At 42.3% G+C, this 17,964-nt stretch overlaps 1 protein-coding gene across 2 annotated transcripts in view; it reads right to left on the bottom strand.

Moving 5' to 3' along the window:
* Positions 1 to 17,964, bottom strand: part of RB195_003281 (uncharacterized protein) — a gene marked incomplete at both ends in the record, with an annotated part of 30,756 nt that overhangs the window by 11,771 nt on the left and 1,021 nt on the right. Inside the window, 8 exons of one of the 2 annotated variants that reach the window (XM_064200865.1) lie at positions 4,192 to 4,266; positions 8,166 to 8,329; positions 8,462 to 8,617; positions 10,123 to 10,215; positions 10,344 to 10,499; positions 13,075 to 13,207; positions 15,765 to 15,820; positions 15,888 to 15,960. In XM_064200865.1, the coding sequence (XP_064056746.1) occupies positions 4,192 to 4,266; positions 8,166 to 8,329; positions 8,462 to 8,617; positions 10,123 to 10,215; positions 10,344 to 10,499; positions 13,075 to 13,207; positions 15,765 to 15,820; positions 15,888 to 15,960 (906 nt within the window). Of the gene's footprint in view, positions 1 to 4,191; positions 4,267 to 8,165; positions 8,330 to 8,461; positions 8,618 to 10,122; positions 10,216 to 10,343; positions 10,500 to 13,074; positions 13,208 to 15,764; positions 15,821 to 15,887; positions 15,979 to 17,964 lie in introns of those variants that run through there. The other variant, XM_064200866.1, reaches the window with a different exon arrangement.

The following is a 17,964-nucleotide window of genomic DNA, read 5'->3' on the forward strand; positions in this document are numbered from 1 at the left end:
AATGATGACAATGATAACAGGAAGCCTTCATAAAAACAATATGAAGAAAAGAAAGCAGTTTTAGGTTTTTCCCTGTTTACACGCGCGTATGTAAAGATTCCGTCACTACTAATTTCACTGGAATGAGAGAAACCTGAAGTATAGTTCTTGGTCAAGCCAACTCATTGGGCTGCTTCATAACCACTTAAGTCTTCATTTCTTTTAGCGTATAGCAACCTAATGTTTACAAAAATGAATTCAAGAGTCAACAGTCTACCAATTTGATGGTTGAACATCATTGACTACCTTTGTAAGGGGTTTCTCTATAAAAGTATCTTTGTTGTTGACTGAAAAAAATTAGAGAACTACGAAAAAAAATATGGGACAATTTGATAATGCTGTGCCACTTCTCAAAAACTGCGGTTCCACATTTTTTAGGAGCGTAAAAGTTTAAACTTTTTCAAATCTTGACATTATGACTCTAATTTGTAGGTTATAAATGTGAAACAAGAGTAAAGTCTGTCAGCAGTCCGTATAACCTAGTGTGGTCGCCTTCCTTAGAGCCTACAATGTTAGAACTTTTGCAACTTACTTACTTACTTAGATGGCCGTCTTCACTGCACGTGCGGGGGACAGGATCTCCTCCACTCATTTCGTCCCTTCGCCATTGTTATCCAAGATATTCTCAAGTTTCGTGAGTGACGTTGACGAGATCCTTGAGCCGTATCCAGCTGAGCTCTCAGCTGGTCCATCCGTGCAGCGAACACGTCACCTCACCTCATTGGCGGCCTCCCTAGAGGGCCTTCAGCATCTCTTGGGATCCTCTCTAGCGTTCTTTTAGTCCATCTATCGTTCTCATGACCGACCGATCATTGCTTTGCTTTCAATATATATAAGGCTGGGTCGCAAAAGCGGGGAATTTCTCTTAAGTCGGAGCTGCGAAGACTGGCTAGATGTTGTGTGCACCGGTTAAACTTTAGAAGACATCTCTCAAGGGCTCTGTGGCCTGAAAGTAACTTCCCAGACGTGGCGGCGGTGTCTGCGCACGTCTCCGAGATGGGCACGGAGTCAGTTGGTAGCTTCCCTGACGGATACGAAATCTGCTCATGCCGCTCTCATCCTTCTATTCAGTTCTTCCTTCAAATCGTTTTACATGTTCATAGAACGTCCGAAGTACACGTATGATTTGGGATCCTTCAAGTTGAACTCCTCCGTCCTCGCAGTAGGCGTTCTTTATGAACTGTGTCTTCCTTCTGTTTAGTCGCGGTCCTATTCTCTTCCCTGCTTCGTTCAATTCGTAGAGCATAGTTTCTGCTTCACTGGTACTGCTCGAAAAGAGGGCGATGTCACCCGCAAAAGAAATTTTTGAGAGGAATCTTTCATCAACAGGTATGTCCCTTTCTTCCCAAAAAAGTGATTTCATGATCCATTGAAATGCAGCCGTGAATAGCTTCTGCGATATAGTGTCGCCTTGTCGTACCCTCTTTCTAATGGGTATGGCGAGCGGGCGGTGGAGAAGTTGTATCTTAGTGGTGCGTCGATGGTAACAGTTGGCTAATGTCCTCACATACGACGCGTCCACACCTTGATCGACCAACGCTGAAAGTATTACATTCGTTTCTACGCTGTCGAAGGCTTTCTCATAGTCGACGAAGGTTCGAACAAGGGGTGGGCGGTATTCCCTGCAAACCTCTATGACCCTCGACACGGTCTGGATGTGGTCCAAGCAGCTGAACCCCTGACGGAATCCAGCTTGTTCTTGAGGCTGAGCTTCATCCAGGGTCCTAAATATGCGCTTGAAGATGATCTTGATGAATACTTTGTATGAAACGCTTAACAAGCATATAGGACGGTAGTTCCGAAGGTCTTCTCGGTTACATTCTTACGGATAGGAACGGTTCGCGGGGTCTTTCACTAGTCTGGGATAATTTCTTTCCGAAGATAAGACGTCATGTGAGCCGCTAAGATTAGATGAAGTGGATAGCGATAGCGTCTCATATTTTTGAAGGGAGAATCCGTGGTGGAGCTTCACCAGTGGGTATGATCGGGCTTGGCACAGGTGTTGATGAACGGAAAAGGTCTGAGTAGAACTTCTCCGTAATGCTTTCCATCTCACGACGAGAAGAAGTGCGGGTTTCGTCACCGCTCAGCAAGGCTGCTAGCGGGATATTATATTCGCAAAGACCCCTGCGGCACTTCTTTAGACTCGTTCATCTTTGTGCTGCTTCTAACTGCTCAATGTGCGATGCATTCGGCTCGAAGTCCTTCTTTTTTCCAACAATCCCTTGAAGGCATTCGAAATTCGATCCAAGTGTGTTGTGCGCGGCTTCGAGGCACGCTCAGCACAGGGTCGTAATCTTCTAAGCAGCATCTCGTAGTCCACGCATGAGTCCTCCTCGATATGCCAGTCACCTTGAGACATGGAGTCCTCGAGTACGCATTTGTCGTAGACGCCTTTTTTCTCCTGCGTTGCCGATAGCAGATGTTCTTTCCCATTGTGTGGCTAAGTCGTATTTTCGATCGCAGGAGACGGTGACCAGAACCACTACAAAAGGGTGGTATTACCGAGACGTCGAGCAGACGCCTCCTCCGGTTGGTGAGTATGTGATTCGATCTCAGCACGAGTCGTGCCATTGGGCGATTCCCATGCCCACCGACGATGATCTTTTTTCATGAAAAAAGATTTTCATGAAAGAAGCGAGGCGGACAGCAGTCCGGAGAGATGATTGCCGTTTTCATTCCGGTCCCCTAGTTCAAATCTTCCGATCCTGTACTCCTCTTCTGTAGCTTTTACTAGTTTTGCGTTGAAGTCCCCGACGACGAATTTGTGGAACGACTTCTCCGTTGCGGATTACTTCCTCTAGCTCTTGGTAGAACACGTCCAATTCGGATTCATCAGCTGCCGATGTTGGTGAGTAGCAGTTGACGATAGTGAGGGAGGAGGCGAAGAATGGCTAGACGAAGTGACAGGATCTCGTGAGAATCGACAAGATGGACGACAAATGGGGTACACAACTAAACCATCATTTCGCGATGGAACCTTCTGTCTACGAATGACGAGTGTACCGTCATTCATCTGTCGTACGTCGCTCCTTCTGCGCTTGGCCTTTTGCAGAGCAATCACATGAAATTTGATACGGTCTGCAGCTCCGAGAAGGACACGCAGAGCAGCGTCTGTGGACACTGTTCTCGCGTTGTAAGTACACAGTCTGAGACAGTCTCCATTGCGATTCGTGCGTGTCTCGCCTTGGTCCAGAGTCAAAGACGTCCTGAGCAACCTGAAATTTGATCGCCTCTCACCGGTCGCCATACCGTTCAACACCTGATACGGCAGGGCCCAGTGTGGAGGGTACTGAGGCAGTGAATACGCTTGAGTGGCAAAAAGGCTTTCCCCCAAACGAGCTTAGCTTTCACCACAGGTCTTCCCTAACCTATATGGATTAAGGAGCCATCTTGAGACATTTTGCTAAGACGGTGATGAACTTTAGCAGCGATTTACTCTCAGGTAGGCTTCCGATTCCGAAAAGTCGGAATATCGGATGTCGGAATGATGACTCCTTCTTAGCTTGGGAGACATTGCCGGAGGACGAATCTCCGCTGAGCATCGCAGTTCAACGCCCAGAGCACCTCCACGCCGGCATGAGGCGGTAAACCGTTATGGACTTCTGCAACATATTTTCTCAAATGCTTCAAAAAGGTTGTCATCTGCATGGCTGGTACAATTCCTTTGTAGGAACACAAGATTTTGACTTGCAAAACTTTGGCGGCGTTTTGGAAAAACACTAAAATGCAAAAATGAATAGTGAGGAAGAGTGCATAGCTGAGAACAAGGAGCTAACTCTTTATCAAATCAATCAGTTATCTAGTCACCTTAGCAAGCATCCTATGGGATAATTTTTGCGGATCGCATTTTAATTAGTATTAGCTGCAAAGCGTCTACTTAGATAAGCAAAACCATTTGATCTAGCTTGGTTTTCAATTTGACTTGTTAATAGAAGATAACTTGTTCTGAATGAGGCATTTGTGCGGATAAATTGCAAATGTTCTCACATTTCAGGCTATAGCGAAGGCGATGACGCCGCTTGTCAGCTGTAATGGAAGGTACTAACAGTTTTGGATCTTGCTTCACATTCGTAACCGATTAGTTCCACTCTTCATTTCGTTCTATTTATTAATGGTAACATTTAAAAATTATTTCTTTTCAATGCTCACCAACTCCAAAGCCTTATGAAAGCTATCCATATCCTTGAAATCGTCTCGAGCAGCAACGAACCCGTTTTGTAGTATCTTAATAACGAGGTCAATCACAAATTTTTTCAGAAACCAACAACCACAATTATAGCATTTTAATGTTTTTTAGACCAAATGTGCACCTATACCATACTCAAGGACTAGAAACGAGAACATCTAGTTGTGATTGCGCTTAAAACAGTAATTTTCATCGAAATGTTTGAATTCCAGTGAACTTCGGCATAACAAAATATCGTATTGTTTTTTTTTTGTACACGAATTTGTTGATTGGTTTTATTGGCTAACGATTCGCATTCTTCGGAACCTGAAATGAGAGACTCATCTCACAATCTAAATTCTCTTCATTCTCTTCACAAGTAGACAGACAAATTCTATTTCTACTTTTTCAACCAGTAACGTAGTGACTACACAAAATGCTCATTTAGCATTTGAGTAGCCTAGTAATGACTGCTGATTGATCGATCGCGAGAGCGAATCATTGAAAGTCTCCTTCAAACCGTGAGAGTCATTCGAGATATCACGCAAATTGCCGGTTAACTGCGGCACATTCACGGTTGCAATTCATTTTAGGGCTTTTGGCTTGGATCCAGAATTTCTCCAGAGATTCTCGAGCTATTGTTTTAGATTCGTACGCAAAGTTTTGAATCGTGATTCCAAAATTAGTTTTTTCTGTACTGAGGGGGCTTAAAGATGTCTATTCCCGTCACCTAATCTTTCCATGTACTTTGAACCAACGCTTTTTTTTAGATTGCTGTTCCTTAGTTATGACAGTCTGAATCAAGACGATACCGAAGTGTACGAACGCGAAATCCCCATCACGGGTAACATATCTTTCTGTTAGTCTTACATCTCCGATAAAGTTTGCGCTGTCATTAGGCAGTGTATGAGGAGAGTACCACCTAAACTTTAAACCTTAAACCATCTGCATAATACCAAACTGCATTATTTGTAGCACAGATAGAATAGTAGATCGCATGAGCTCCGGTGTAATCTGGCTTCCTACACGAGCTTTGGTAACGAATGTGTTGGTCAAACGGTGCGCCCGCCATATATTTGCACCAAAGAACCTGTGAATGGAAAGAATAGGTAATACGGCAATAGACGCGTTTAGGGGCCCATAGAACACAAAAATACGATGGAGCTAATCTTACAATCACGGTTCAAATTATTGCACACGAATCTAGAACGTTAGCTCGAAAATCACGGAACAATGGAGGTCTTCTGGATCCGAGCTGAAGGTGAATAAATTTAATCGCTCTCGCGATAAGTCAGCCCGCGCTCAGCGGTCACTACTGGGCTTCTTGAATCCAAGATGAGTATTTGTTGTAGTCGCTGCATTAGTGGTGGAAAGAGAGCTATTGAGGTTTTCTGTTACCTTGAGGAGAAAATTGAATCTTTCGATTTCGATCGCCTTTTTCTTATTTTGCTTCGACTCTTATTCAGTTGCTCGAGATCGTGTGGCGAAGTTGTGGGGCAACAATTTAGGACGTAAAAGGGCATCAAAAGTGTAATGAAGCCGAAACGTATGCCGATGGGGAGCACCGCTAGCAATCTTGGCTTTGTCCTTTATTCAAAATATTATGTATGTAATATGTGCTTTAAAGGCATCATCCCACGAATCTGAGGAGGTGCAGATTTCAGGTGGAGTATTCGTATACAGGATGGGAGACTACGGAGAGGGGGGTGATTCCGTCCATTTCTTCCTAATTGCCGTAGAAAACGGCTCGGAAGATACGGCTTCATTCGTTTTGGCGCACCATTTTGTACAAGAGGTTCGATTGGAGCGCGCCAGTCTTGTGCGGCGCCGCATCTTCCGGGCCGTTTTTTACGGCAATTAGCAAGAAATGGACGGAATCACCTCCCTCTCCGTAGTCTCCCATCCCGTATACGAATACTCCACCTGAAATCTGCACCACCTCAGATTCGTGGGGTGATGCCTTTAATCAACATGAATATTAATCACGGCTCGTGAAAATTTAACGTCAAGGGATAAAAAAGTAGGATAAAAGAACTTTCTGCTCACAACCAGATACTATTCTCAATGTAGTTCTCATTTCTCTTTTCTCAAAGGGAAGCGGTGCATTCTTTGTGCTCTAGTCGAAGTATCTTAAACATAACCATCGAGCTGGTATCAGTGGCTACATACACAATCCAAAGCTTGTCTTAATAAAATTTTACCGATTGGTAAAAGTAGCAGCAAGCAGCCCATCCACTCGTTCCCGGTTTTATCCTGCAGTATCTGAGGTACATATGCACTACTTCACTCGACAATATTCAATGTGGAAACTATTGTAAACGGTCAAACCGTTGTAAGGAAAGGTAACGTGCTTGCTTTTCCTTGATGTGGCAGGTTATGAACGTGGGCAGGCTGCAGCCCCTTTTGCCATGTCCGGATGACTACCGCCATGTGCGTTCTCGAGTTATATAGCTCGTGGCCGCAATCGTGCATATTCATACACCTGGTTGTATGTGCTACAGCCATCGTGAGCAGGTAGCAATCAGACTCGTACATCGGCAATGATACTTGAAATTGGTATGAACTTACTCCCACCCTCTCAGCAGAAATGAAGCTAGAATTCTAGTATTTAATGAGAGTGCCTGCTGTTTTCTCACCTCAGAGTACCGTTTCTTTTGCTTTGCTTTGTTGTTTCTGTTTTCTTGTTCAGCTCATGGAAGTCATACAGAAAAATATGAGAACTACAAACAGCGATTTACTCTAACTCTATATGTCAAGTATGAGGTTATTGAGTGTGGGTGTTAATAAAAGGTTCGGCTGTGACGGCGTGACCCATCGATGGTTCCAAGCCAGGCGTTCTGCAACCTCAAACGATTCCGTGTTAAATCCGAGCGCGCAGAGGCAATCTCATACGCCTGCAACAACACCATGGACTTAATGCCTCATCCTTCTTACGAGGTTGGTAAGCAGCTTTAGCGCAATTGCTAACGGGCTTGGGTTGTTGACAACAAAATGTTTTCATTACATTCTAAGACGTCAAGATTTCCGACTTCTTCTACTAATCTATCCGGAGTCGCTGGTAGCTAGCTGATACTTTACTTATTTGGAAATGCTTGATGCAGCAGCCAGCTCCGCAAATCCGGACGCGGATCTATAAACGTCAGACGATTTCGAATTGAATTAGGCACACCCTGGGCCGATTGCTCAGTCAGCTCCAGACACTTCATCTTTCAAATCTTCATCCGTAGCACCGCAAGTCTAGACAACTTTTACTCTTTTCTTAAACGCACACTGAACAAAAGCAAAATCAGAGTCACACTCTCCGGAAATTAATCACAGTGGTTTTTTTTTTCTTGCAAAAGAAGTAGATTAAGATTGAGAGATAATTAGCAAAACAGTTTCGACTAGAAAACAAACGAAACAATGGTGACTCCTGGTGAAAGAATTTTTGAGAGCCAGGAACGCGGCGATTCAGTCCATTTAGTTCTCTAAGCTGCAACAAGTAGAAGTCGAAATTGTTTCACTGCTACTTGACCACCAAACAAGACGAGAAAGAAAGGAAATAGAGCAACAAACAGAGAAGCAATACCGACTCCGTTACAGCTGTTCTACCCTCAAAAGACCCAAAATTAAGTACTAGAGCTCACTCTTGAAAGTGCTTTCAGTCTTTCGTCGCGCAAAGTGGACTTTGAGTTAGATATAAAGAAGACCTCTCGATCATATTATCTTCCCTTCAGGCCCTACTTGCGAGTGGATCGGCTTTTTATAGAGTGAGATGAATTTTCTAGGTAACTCGAGCAACCACTCGAATACAAAGGGATAACGGGTTGGTTCGAGACAACGAGTTGGTTCGAAGTGAGAGAGATGTAGATATACGACGGCACAAGAACCATATAAAGTCAGTGTTTTGTTATATGGAAACATTTCTCAACAGATATCTGCATAAAAGTCGCAGACATCAATTTAAGAAAAAACTAACCCTGCAAGTGCTGTGAAGTTCTTTGAAGTTCGCTTCATATCGTTTCGCTTCCACGGCATGCAAGTTACCGAAATTTACGACGTAAAGACTTTCACCATTTTTGCCAGTGAAGCTTCCCGACTCAAAACCAAGGACTTCAAGATTTTCGCCTGCTTCCGCAAAAGCTGGAAATTACACTAGTTGGAAAAGACTGAAGTATTTTTATAACATAGATTTATATCAAGCATAGGCAGGTGAGAAAAAGTGAAAGTAATGAATAAGTTCAGGATGAAACTACAGCAAAGTGTGATACCAACTTTCTTGAAACGCCTCTGCTTTTCTAGAGCAGAGATAATATGGCACTTCGTCTTTGGGATTGCCGAAGAAGGCTTCTCCTCGCCGTGGTCCATTGAATGATCCTTTCGCCAATTGAACAAATATTGGTCCCTCACTGTTTTCTGAGTTCTTATCACCTGTAACCCACCGCACATATAAATTGTCAAACTAAATTCTTCATTTATCTCATTTTCATAGTCAAATATCTTGAAGAACAGAATACAACACCTATATGAAAACATTTATAAAGCTGCCGTTGCAGCCAACTATTGCTGCCGATGACGATTGAGTAATAAGATCAATTAAATTATTTACTGCTACTTGTTGTTATTGACATTTTTCTTACAAATAAACTCATCACTCAGAAACATGTGCGCTAAACACGACGAATGCACTAATTTTCGAAGATGCTACAAACCTTGCGCAATATGTTAACAATCATGGGCAAGGAGAAAACAACGACGCTGAATGAGTAGCCACTGTTCCATCGTTAAGAGTCTCAGCTAATCACCGACTATTCGGGAAACTTATGGAGGAGAATGTCCTAGGCTGAAGGGTAAACACTATCCAGAGCTTCTTCCGGTCGCAATATAACTAGGAATATTTTAGGAAGATCGCTCTGGATAGTATTTAAACCTTGATACAGGCAATTTTTAGATGGCGTCACTTCATAAGTATTAAGTGGTGTAGACGAAAACGATCTTCTACAAAGCAGCGGAAATGAGGCATTAGAGGCACTCAAAGGTGTCGGTCCGCACTCTATTCGACAAAATCACTCACTACATGTCATGTAAACCTATCCTTTACATCAACAACAACTAATGTAACGATGTTATGCTAAGGACAACAATAAGGACAATTTTTTTGGTGAACTTAATGAGTTGGTGTCTGAAATGCCCAGCCAGCAGGTAGTCACTGTCGCAATCGGCACAAATACGAAGATGGGACTTGATCAGCAGTCTGATTTGCTAGGGAAATATTATTAGGCTGGACAGAAAGCATTGTCACCCGTTCTCCGGAATTTCCAGAACTTCCCATTTTAGGCCGAACCCATGTTGCAGCATGTTGCAGTTGTAGAACATTCTCGAAGCTTTTCCACAATAGGTATATATAGCCGAGGGGCCTTTCTTAACTTTAATCACGATGTAAATTACGCAAGAGCAACTTTGATCTATCATCTTCTATGAATTGAGTGGCGGCATTGGAGTCGATGACATGAGATAAGAGTTGGCTCCTCTACGACTCTAACGCGCACAATGCTGTTTGGCTCTCTCGAGAAGAAGACCCGCCGACGCAAGCCAAATCGGACCTCCATCCCAAGAAGTGTCTCCTTTGTTGTTTCTGAGAATGATTTTTGAGGATTGCTGTTTTATGAGCTAATGCTACGAGGCCACACCGTCACCGGTTCCATACACGCTAGTCAGCTCCAGAAGCTCGCATCGGTCGTTCGAGAAAAACGGCCGGCACGAGGATCGGTGCACCTACTCCACGATAACGCTAGGCCCAAAGTAGCTAAGGAGATGAAAAACTGGTAGACTGCTAGTTATTCCGGCCCCTCGAGGCTTTTCTAGCTAAGAAAATCCTCACCAAGTTTGAAGAAGTTGAACAGGCAGTCAGCGACTTCTGAAAATAAGACTTGTACCTTTTCGAGTGCGTTTTCGTACTTTTGGTTTCAGCACGAGGGCAGAATTTCCTTTATTTCCAACCCACACTCTGGGATATTTTTTGAATAAAACTGAAAAGAAGGTAAAATCAAATTCGTAGAGGTGGTGCGAACAATAATAATTAAACAGGATAAGTAGGTTTTTGAGGCACTCAACAAGTCATTAACCGGCTGATGAGAACGGAGGACAATTCACTCGCCATAAATCCACTGCAGCTCCATCCTGCCACTTATAACATGTAAAGAGTATTCCTTGGGGCAAGCATTAGGTGAGAATGATCCCTGGTTCAGTCTCTTTACTATGAAACAGTTGTCGTAAAGATCCTCTTCATAGTCTTCACAAACGTACTCTCTGACTGAAACTTGATGATCTGTTTACAGAGACTCAGAAGACTGATTTTCACTAATTATAAAGTGGCATTCAGCATATAGTAAATACATAGTTGATTGAGTATCATCTTGTAGACGCTGCAGGAGCGAAGATAACTTTCACAAGTATAAAAGTGGACAGCGTTTTCATGAAAGTGCTGAAATAAGGGAGGTTTCAAAACTTGGAAGAAGTTCAATTGTTCGAAGAGAAGTCAGTATTCTTTCTCCAAATATTACGTCAAGGTTAGAATAATCATGGGATAAGGTTTGATCGCAAATGGCAAGATTTTAACTAGATTTAACTAGAAACTAGTCTATGTCTAAATTAACTTTACTTGCATCACAAAATCTCTGAGGCGCATGCTGAATTTACTCTTCTAACGACAAATTAATTTCAAAAACTCTATTCATTTTTCGATTGTTCGAATGTCCTGTGAGAATACCTTTGCGCAAAGTCAGATGAAATTATTATCTGTCAATAAATAGATAGATTATATTAGATAGTCAAAAGAAGAAAGGCAACTGTGGAATTCTCGGAGAGTCTCCTTAAGGTGCCAAAAAAACACTTCAAATGTTTTTTTTTGCGAGTTCCTCAAACTTAGCACAAATGAGACTTAAAAGTCAAATATTAAGTGTTCCATTCCTTTTTTGTATACACCTTTGATTTTCATCGACAACAACCCATCCGATTTTTTGCTTCACAGAACATAAAAAAGTGATGTGAACCCCGCAATCTCGATGTCCACCATCGAAACAACGGCAAATGTTACTACTAGTGATAAGCTTTCCTTATTTTCAAGTAGCAACTCGATCAAACCAAGGAACTACTCGCCATGCAGCGATCACAGCTAGGATTAAAGGCATCACCTCACAAATCTGGGGCGGTACGGGTTTCAGGCGAATTATGCCCATACAGGGTCATAGGTTGTGGGAAAAGGGTGATTCTGCCCATTTTTTCCTAATTGCCGTAAAAAGCGGCCCAGAAGATGCGGCGCGTGCACAAGGCTGGCGCTCTCCAATAGAACATGTCGTAGAAAATAGCGCCCCGGAGCGCTCAAAACCGCATCCTCCAGGCTGTTTTTTACGGCGATTAGGAAGAAATGAGCTGGATCCCACCCGTTTCTGAAATCTATGCCGTATAGTCTTTGACCATTGGAAATCCATATCACGTCAGACTCGTGGAGTGATGCCTTTAAAGGAGCGAAGTTCACTGACTTCCCCCGTATTAACAGGACACACACAACCGAAATCTCTTGTAAATGAAAGCCTCTTTTCTCTTTTCTAACTTCTCAATCGACATGTTCTGCAGCTTCTTTATTCAGTAACATTCCATTCTCATTACTGACATACAAGATGAATTTAAGGCAAAACAGTTGCGCTGGAAAAGGTAGCGCTTGAAAGGTGGACGAGATATAGAAGTGCACCTCAAAATTCGCCGCGAAATTTTCGTAGGGAACCTTGAATGATCCTGCGGGATTCACTCATATAGGAGGAAGTTCGCTGTTTAACTCCATACGGCACGCATAGCAGTAGCATCGCTTGTGTTCCCCACCCTTTTCTAAAACATCAATTTGAAAAACAGGTGCCGAAAGTGTTTTCACTCATTTCGTTTTCATCTCGTGTCGGAGTTGTTTAAGCGTTTCTGATCCGCTTGTTATTCTAAAGAGACAAGAGTCAAGAAAGAGCAACACATTTTTTCTCGGAAGGCTTCGTGAAAAAATCTCTGGTAAGAGCGTGATGGCAGCGTCTTTGACAACACATAGAACTTCGAATCCTCTTTTACTAGCACGAGATATTCTAGGTATCAGTCTGTCCCTGACACTGACTGCGCTTTCCATCTTTGAGGAGCGCACAAGCTGATGGTACGTATAGATGGCACAAACAGAAAGAACTGTGCTGCCGAAGAGATGGAACGGTACAGATAATTCTTTGTCACCTCCATTGAACTTGTGAAGTTTTCATGTAACCTCAATCTGTTCTTTTCTGTGACCTGTTCCTCATCGTCGCCACCTTAATTTCAGAGTCAGGACGCTCATCTTTTTGGCATACAGATCTTAATGCACATTAAAGGAGCATTGAGGTATATTCGTTCCATCGAGGATTAACGAGTACTCAAGTTGTACACAATGTCTTTTCAGGTTTAGTCGCTTTTAGCCTCTTGTGTTCTCTTCCCATAAACCCATGGAAATTTTCGATTTCTGCCGTTTACATTATTCGTCGATACCGTCCGACCAGGTATTAATCTGAAACCTACAAGGACCCAATGGAAAAATGTGTATCATTCGGAAAGAAGTCTGCTTTCAGTCATAGTTTACCACTGCACTTCTCATAACCATGAGCACCCTGTACACTAAGATTCCGGCATTCTGGAACCACAATTTTCCATTGTTTCATGGATTTAAAACTGAAAATTCTATTAACATTCGTTGCCGTTTTTCACTGACTTGGATAACGTTTGAGACTGATGTGTTTCCATCTGTCTTTTGAAACTACAAAGTATATTGGCAATTTAATATTTGCATAAGTCTGAATATTTAAACTATATCAAAGAGAGTTATTCACCAAAGACACAACGTGTTGATTTTCCGGGAACAGCCTCTACGAAGGTGTATGGCGAAGCTTTCGCACAAAATTCCTCCGCTTTCAGGTTATTGTCACTCTTCTTGGGATAGTCCACTGTGCAAAAGGCGTTGTTCTTAAATCATGGCATTTCGAAAAAGAAAACAAAAAAGTATATCAATGTTACGGAAAGATGCAATGTGCATCTGCAAAACTTGTGGGAGCAGAGGCTGGCAACCTCCCTGTTGTTTTAAATTAAACGTTAAATACTGCAGTAAAGAGGAGTCTGTTTACACTGGGCAGCTCCAGAAAAGACCAATTCGTAGAAGTCATCTAGGTTTCCGGATGGAAAGGGCCGTGACGACTATCTGTACATACATCTCATTTATTATCAGCCGCTTAGCGCAGTCAGTGACAGTGAAGAAGAAATATTCCAAACAACATGCGACATTAGAATGGCTGATGGTATTGGTGTTCTCGTCAACACGAGTATCGCAATGAAACTCGGTTCCTTCGGACAACTTCCGAAGCATACGGTGAGAAGAAGCGAGTAAATGTCAGCTTTGACTGGGTCCATCGTCACTTACGAAAAAGAGAAGGACGAGGGTTTCTAAACCTAGGTAAAGTCGGATAATATTAGCCTTGACTATCTTCTTCACAACCTACGAGAAAAGACTTTCTGTACGAAACCAGAGAAATCTGCAACCACACCTACTACGATAGGTTACTGATGGAGACTCCAATGCTAAAATTGGGTCCAGAAGGACTCCATAAGAACCTCTTACTGGAACTCAACCACCGAAAGCATCCGTAGAAACTTGCAATGCTATCCTCTTGCACTGAATGTGGCAGTTACCCGGTTACTGGAGAGTATTGTAATGAAGTAAATTAGAATTTTATTATTAACAACTAAAGTTTTTTTTTACAGACATCGCTGTCGTGTCAAAGTTCTACAGCAAATCGGACTACTGTTTTCTTTCAGAAAGATTCTTCTTCACTTAAAAAAAAACCTATGGAGCGAAGCCCCAGGAATTTCATTAAATAGACATTTTGCTTCGTTGGTAGGGTTTCGAGAAGGCACCAATATGGCCAATATCGATCATGGATCGGCATGGAAGAATCTCTACATGGATTTCGTTACATGGAGAAAGCACGAAGTTTTGATATTACCTGGAATTGGCTGCACCGGAAAAAATTCAGACTAATACACGGATCGATCCCGGAGCCGTATGCAACTAGCAAATTCACGAACACGCATGCGAGACTTTGCAGAGGAGAAATAAAACCGGATCTCAAAAAAAGAGGAACACTAATGGCCGAAGCTGTAGAGAAAGGAAAAGCCATTTGATAAGAACAGTCGAAACTTTGCAATTAATGAAACAAGGATGACGGAACTCCTAAACTCAAGTAAAATAGCACCATCAAGAGTGTGGAACGAAAAGGTCATTCAGAACTTCCACTCGAATTAATATTTAGACAGTCGCTATCCCTTTCGCTTTCCACCTGAGCAGAAATAGACGTGTTGTCCCCTATTTCCCTCAGAAATGTAACAAGCCATCATAAAGGATGAATGATAAATTGTCTGGCGTTAATCAATCCGCTTGGGCCTCTCATCACGACGTTCACTTCAATTCAGGATCGTTTGTAGTTAACGAACGCGTAGCTATCCTATAGAGTGACTTGCTGAAGCCATCCGATATGTCAAATCAGTGTTTTATACTTTCAGACAAGACTGGTACCACCCGGCGACCTCGGAGAGACAAAAGGCTTGGTTAGCACTAGGGAAGGCCTGAACCTTAGACCGTGCGGGCACAGCGTGCCTCTTGCCGACTGCGCCAAACCCGCTCCCTTTCCAAAATTATGCCTAAAAAATCCAGTAGTTGTGAAATTTCTACGTTGAGGTCGGAACTCAAAAAAACGACAATGAAGAGTTCTAATTTTGGGGAGGGAAAAGGGTGATGAACGACACTGACAAGTTTTGGCCAACCTGCTTATCGACAACAAGTTCTTTGCAAGAGTGCTAGCAGATGGAATTGAGAGAATTAGGGAGAGGACAGCAAGGAGAGCAAACTGCGACTTGTAAATTACTTCATACACACAGCTTCAAAACTCATCAAATGCATAACTATTCCGAAAACACGAGATGCCGCTTCGTCTCACCTTCGCCCACGTACAAAGAATTTAATTAAGATATAGACATTGAAGATGCCGCGGTAGCCTTAAGCAGGACAAAAATTTCTCCATTTTACAATAACGTCAGAGTCGACTTGGATAAGGGTTAGAAAAGGTGAGACAACTCTACCCAAATATCAAGTTTCACTCTTGAAAACATAATGAAAGGAAAAAATGAGATTACATGCGGTTGGAACTTTATGATCAGCAAGTGCGCCATTTCTTTTCTGGTAATGACGTTTTATAACCACACGGAAGGAATGCCGGCTGAATTTAATGAATTTTGCTGAAGCATCGGTTTCCGGCTAACCCTGGACAAGACATTGACAACAAACATTTCCTTCCTTGCGTTCTTACATCCATATTTACGTAAACGAAACCTGCTCTAAGTATGATTATCGAGGAGGACTAAACATGATGAACGATTAGAAACGGCTTCAGGAAGTGGCGGAAACTTTGCACGAGTCTAAGAAATCCAACTAAGATAATTGTTTGAGAAAAACACTCAGGAAGTATCTTACCTCCAAGGCACCCTTTCCTCGAAAAGAAGGAGATGCACAAAATCTGATGAATGTTTCTGCAAGGAAAACGTTTTTTCCGTGTTGAGAGGTATAAGATATAAAGTCGCATGTGCACGCTAGAACCTGATTCTGGAGTAATATAGGGAGCTAACAGAAAGCACAGCGCAAACATCCTCAAGTGATAACGATTGGTCATTTTTTCCACTCCAATACCCTGAATGACCAAATATTTAAGCACTGTCCAGTTATAGTTGTTGCTAAACTTTTAGCAAAGCTAAAATCACAGAAAGTCTGAAGTCCGGCTAAAGCCGGACTTCAGATTTTCTGTGATTTTAGCTTTGCTCCCCTTCACTGATCAATGAAAGTTCATAGTAGTGACATTTTCTGAAAAATCAGAATTCTCTTTTTTTAGCAACGTTTTCTTTCTTCTTTTTTACTGTAAATAAAGGCAAAAGATTTCATAGTCTCCTTTTTGACGCGTCAGCCCTACATTTTGAGAATGTTCGAACTTTAGCTTCAAACACTCCTTCGGTTTCTATATAACATAAACACAATTCTAAAGCATTACTCGAAGTATGGGTGTTCTTCCTGTTTTCCCCAACAGCTATCAAAGAATGATATTTTAAAATGACGTAAACAGCATCATCGTACTGATAAAGATAAGTTCCACAGATCATGTAAGCTGTTGGGTACTATTTAAGCAGTCGTTTGTATGGGTGTTTCCACTTTTTGAAGAACTTTTTTTAGCACCAAGTTGAGGCAAACATGCAAGGAAATAGATACGTGGAGGATTCATTGAGGTGCAATTCTACACGTGCAGTGGAATATGGGACGGTTGCAACGTCTAATTTACCCTTCGCGAAATCTGCACAAAGTTATTGCGCACCGATCCAACGCCGTGGAATCCATCACACCCCATTTCAAGCTGTTTTTTCGGCTACACTCAGTTTTTTTTTGGGCGAATTCTGCGCAAATAAACAATTTTTTCCAACCTCTGAGAGAAAGAATATAAAAAAAGGGGCATCCTGTATTCAATGCCGCTGTATTGCATCACGAATGTGATTAAAAGGAAAAGCGATCAAATATTGCTTGTGTAATGAAATTTCTTATCTCCTGCGTTGTGCAATACTTCATTTTGTTGCGTTCTTTTTCTCATACTGATCTATTTGCAGTTATTCTCTCCATCAGAGGTCACCTGACCTCATACCAGTTCAAGGGGTTCTAAACAGTTTGTGTACGAGTGGATTCTTCACTGATCTTGGGTGTTGTTAGAGTTGAAACACAACGCTGTCTCATGCGAGGTCATCCACAAGAAGTGACGACCCTGGTGAATGTGGTCAGTTATGACATTAAAAGACGTTGGTCTGCAGCATGTTATATGAAAAGTGATATACATCTTCGGAGCTCCTTATGTCTATGCGGTGAAATAGTAGATTGAGTTGGAACGAGAGTAGTACAGCAATTAACGTGTTTAAATTGTGGTGTGCAATATGCTGGAGAAACAAGCCGAGCAAGCGAGAATCAACAAGGATTTGCGCAAAAAGCGAGGAGGATCTCATTGCTTGGAAAGCGTCCATATAAGAAACACAATGATAGAGGATTCAGATTGACAATTCTGGATGCGAGACACAACGAGGAAAATATTGGAAGCATTCTATGTTGAATTCGGAGAATAAAGAACCGGAACAAGCGTATTGTAATCACAAGTGACCTCTCATCGTTCGTTTCTCGTTTTTGTAAGAATTGTAAATCACTTACGACTTCACACAGATTCATTATTTAGGGAGTGGTTTGCATTCACACCACTGCAAAGAGTGTCAAGTTTGGTGCGAACATTCTTTACAATTAAAGCATAAGGATAAAGATTCTGGCGGTAATCAATCCGCTTAGTATGTGTCCCCACGTTCACTTCAATTCAGAATCGTTTGTGGTTTACAAACGTGTAACTGGCGTATGCAATGATTTGCGATGGCTAGCCGATGTGAAAAGTCAGTGTTTTTATCCTCCCAGACAAGTCTGCTACCACCTTATCGACCCGGAAGGATGAATGGGCACTAGGGCAATCTATAAAAGGCCTAGTATATTTGCTTGAGTGGCTGTTTTATCTTTATCTTTTTTATCCTTAAGATTAATTAAGAATATCCTTGATTATAGGCATCACCCAACGAATCTGGGGTTTCAAGCGAGCCTATACAGGGTC

Source organism: Necator americanus, chromosome IV (assembly GCF_031761385.1).
Source record: "Necator americanus strain Aroian chromosome IV, whole genome shotgun sequence".
Classification (NCBI taxonomy): Eukaryota; Metazoa; Nematoda; class Chromadorea; order Rhabditida; family Ancylostomatidae; genus Necator; species Necator americanus.